This window comes from Mus caroli, unplaced genomic scaffold (assembly GCF_978045245.1).
Source record: "Mus caroli unplaced genomic scaffold, Mus_caroli_1 scaffold_18, whole genome shotgun sequence".
In the NCBI taxonomy this organism is placed as follows: Eukaryota; Metazoa; Chordata; class Mammalia; order Rodentia; family Muridae; genus Mus; species Mus caroli.
Window position 1 is genome coordinate 46,302,103 of NW_028227273.1, and position 2,656 is coordinate 46,304,758.

The window sequence follows — 2,656 nt, forward strand, 5'->3', positions numbered from 1 at the left end:
TCCCTCCTCCCTTCTCCTTCCTCCCTCTTCATTCTTCCCTCTTCCCTCCTCCTTCGTCCCTCCTCCCTCCTTCTTCTTCCCTCCTCCCTCTTCCCTCCTCCTTCTTCCCTCCTCCCTCCCCCCTCTTCTCTCCTCTCTCATCCTTCCAGGAAAAGAATGTTTCAATTCAGAGGAAACTTCTACACCACAGTGGTACTTCCAGGATGGTCACTGTCAGCTTCAGTGAGGCACAGTCCTTGAGACACCAAAGGCTTGTTATTCTCCTGGAGGCCAGCTGATGCCTTCGGAGGAAGATAAAGACCAAGCCTGGTCCTGACTTCCAGGAGTCAGATGGCCATAGAGAGAGCAATGTGACCACTTCAGAGTAACCACATTGAAGTGCTGCTCCCTGGTGTGGTGTAGGAGGAAAACATAAGGCCCAGAGAAGAGTCAGGGGGTTCTCTGTGACTAGACCTCCAGTGAGGAACTCTGGCTAGGTGACTGTAAGGTTTGGAGGCCCAAGGGGACAGAGGAAGGTTTATCCCAGCATGCTCTCTGCCTCCCCAGATCTTGCCTTTCTGGAGAATGCAGCTTCAAGGACCTGTCTTTGTAGGTGTGCCCCTCCTGGGGCCCATCCTGATTTGTATGCTCATTCATCAGCCATCCAGTCGGTGTGAGGATGAGAGGAAGTTACCCTGGTGCCCACCTCACAAGGTCATATTGCTTGTGTGGGTGACCATCTACTCTGTCATGGGGTGAGTATGTGGCCTTGCAAGGGTAGAAGCAGATCCCCCTGTGTGTGAGCCTGTGCTGTACTCTGGCTTCTCTTCAAGTAGGGGTCCCCACAAGCAAATATGTCCTGTATACCTAAGATTCCAACAACCCTTCTCCAAGCCTCCCCTTCCTGTCTTCTCTCCAGGACACCCAACTCCTCCCAACCACCTCTTCCCACAAGCTCTCCCGACTTATTTTGCTTTATGTGCGCGAGTGTGTCTGTGTGTCTGTGTCTGTCTCTCTGTGTGCTTGTGTGAGTGCCTACGGAGGTAAGAAGAAGGCATTGGCTCTCTTTGAGCTCCCGATACAGAGGCTTATAAACCACCTGACAGAGGGTGCTGGGAACCGAACTTATGTCCTCTGGAAGAGCAGGAAGAAGTCTTTTTATATATATATATAACTTATTTATTGTGTGTATATGAGTACACTATCACTGTCTTCAGATGCACCAGAAGAAGGCATTGGATCTCATCACAGATGGTTGTGAGCCACCATGTGGTTGCGGGAATTGAACTTAGGACCTCTGGTAGAGCAGCCAGTTCCCTTAACCACTGAGCCATGGAGCCCCAGCAGGAACTATTCTTACCTGCTGAACCATCTCTCTAGCTTCTCCTTTAACCCTCAGACGATGCTCATACCCATTTGCCCACATGTCAGAGGCAACTTACTCCCTTATGCCGAAGGACCTTAATTCTACAGAACACCCTCTCTCTGCAGCTATGCCTCCTACCTGGTATGGAAGGACCTCGGAGGGGGCTTCCGGTGGCCCCTAGCACTGCCCCTTGGCTTGTACTCTTTCCAGCTGGCCCTCAGCTGGACTTTCTTGGTGCTCTTCCTGGCAGCCGACAGCCCTGGGCTGGTAAGGCACGTGGCAGCCCCATGCTGGGAGGAGAATGTGAAACCGTAGGGCCCCTCGTCATAACGTTGATATCAGGAACCATCAGGTGATACATTCAAAATTCCCCGCAGTGTGCAGAGTGCCCCAGGGATGGGATGTCTTGGGTCAGAGTACTGTAGAAAGGCAGAGGGTCCTGGCTCTTGAGAAAGCATGACTACATCCTTCCAACGATTCCGCCCAGGCCCTCCTGGACCTCTTACTGCTCTATGGACTTGTAGCAAGCCTGGTGTTTATCTGGCAGCCAATCAACAAGCTGGCTGCTCTGCTCCTGCTGCCCTACCTGGCCTGGCTCACTGTGACCACCGCCATCACCTACCGCCTGTGGAGGGACAGCTTATGTCCAACGTACCGGCCTTAGACATCCGAGGAGAACAAACTGAGACACCGGGATGCAGAAGGAGGGAGGATGGCAAGAAGCTGGAGTAGCTGGGGAGCTAGGGACACTTGATGTGGCCGCTCTCCTGCATCTTCCTGTTGTCCTTTCTCCTTAGACATAGAAAAGAAGGGGTGCTTTCTGCTGTATAATAAAGTCCTGCTGTTGACCTTGAAGGCCTGGTGAAGGTGGATGTGGATGCATGGCCTGCAGGGCTGCAGAGGAGAAGCTTCCCCAGTAGGAGTGATGAGCAGATGTGGGAGCACCCGCTGGGGAGCACCGCCTCCCCAGTCCACTACGGGGCTTAGCACTTAGTACTTCCCCAGAAACAGACCTGGGCCAGCAAGATGGCTCCGCAGGTAAAGCACTTGCCAGCAAAACAGATAGAAACCTGATTTCTCTCACTGGGATCCCCAAGGTTAAAGGAGGAAAAATGACTTGCAAAAACTGTCCTTGAACCTCCACAGGAGCACTGCGACACACAGAGATACACACAATACAGGTGTGCACATGGTACGTGTGCATGCGTGTCGGTGCGCTCCTGTAACCCCAGCAGCATCCGGGAAATGGAGATGGGAGGATCAGGTGTTCCAGGTCATCCTTGACTATACAGCAAATTAAAAAAAAAAAAA

General features: G+C 52.5%; 1 protein-coding gene across 1 annotated transcript; it reads left to right on the forward strand.

The window, feature by feature from the left end:
* The first annotated feature begins 564 nt into the window (after positions 1-564).
* Tspo2 (translocator protein 2) lies at positions 565-2,145 on the forward strand. The gene is made up of 3 exons (XM_021150094.2): positions 565-734; positions 1,471-1,612; positions 1,833-2,145. The coding sequence occupies exons 1-3, from the start codon at positions 565-567 to the stop codon at positions 2,007-2,009; spliced, it is 489 nt and encodes a 162-aa protein (XP_021005753.1). The 3' UTR covers positions 2,010-2,145.
* Positions 2,146-2,656: the final 511 nt, after the last annotated feature.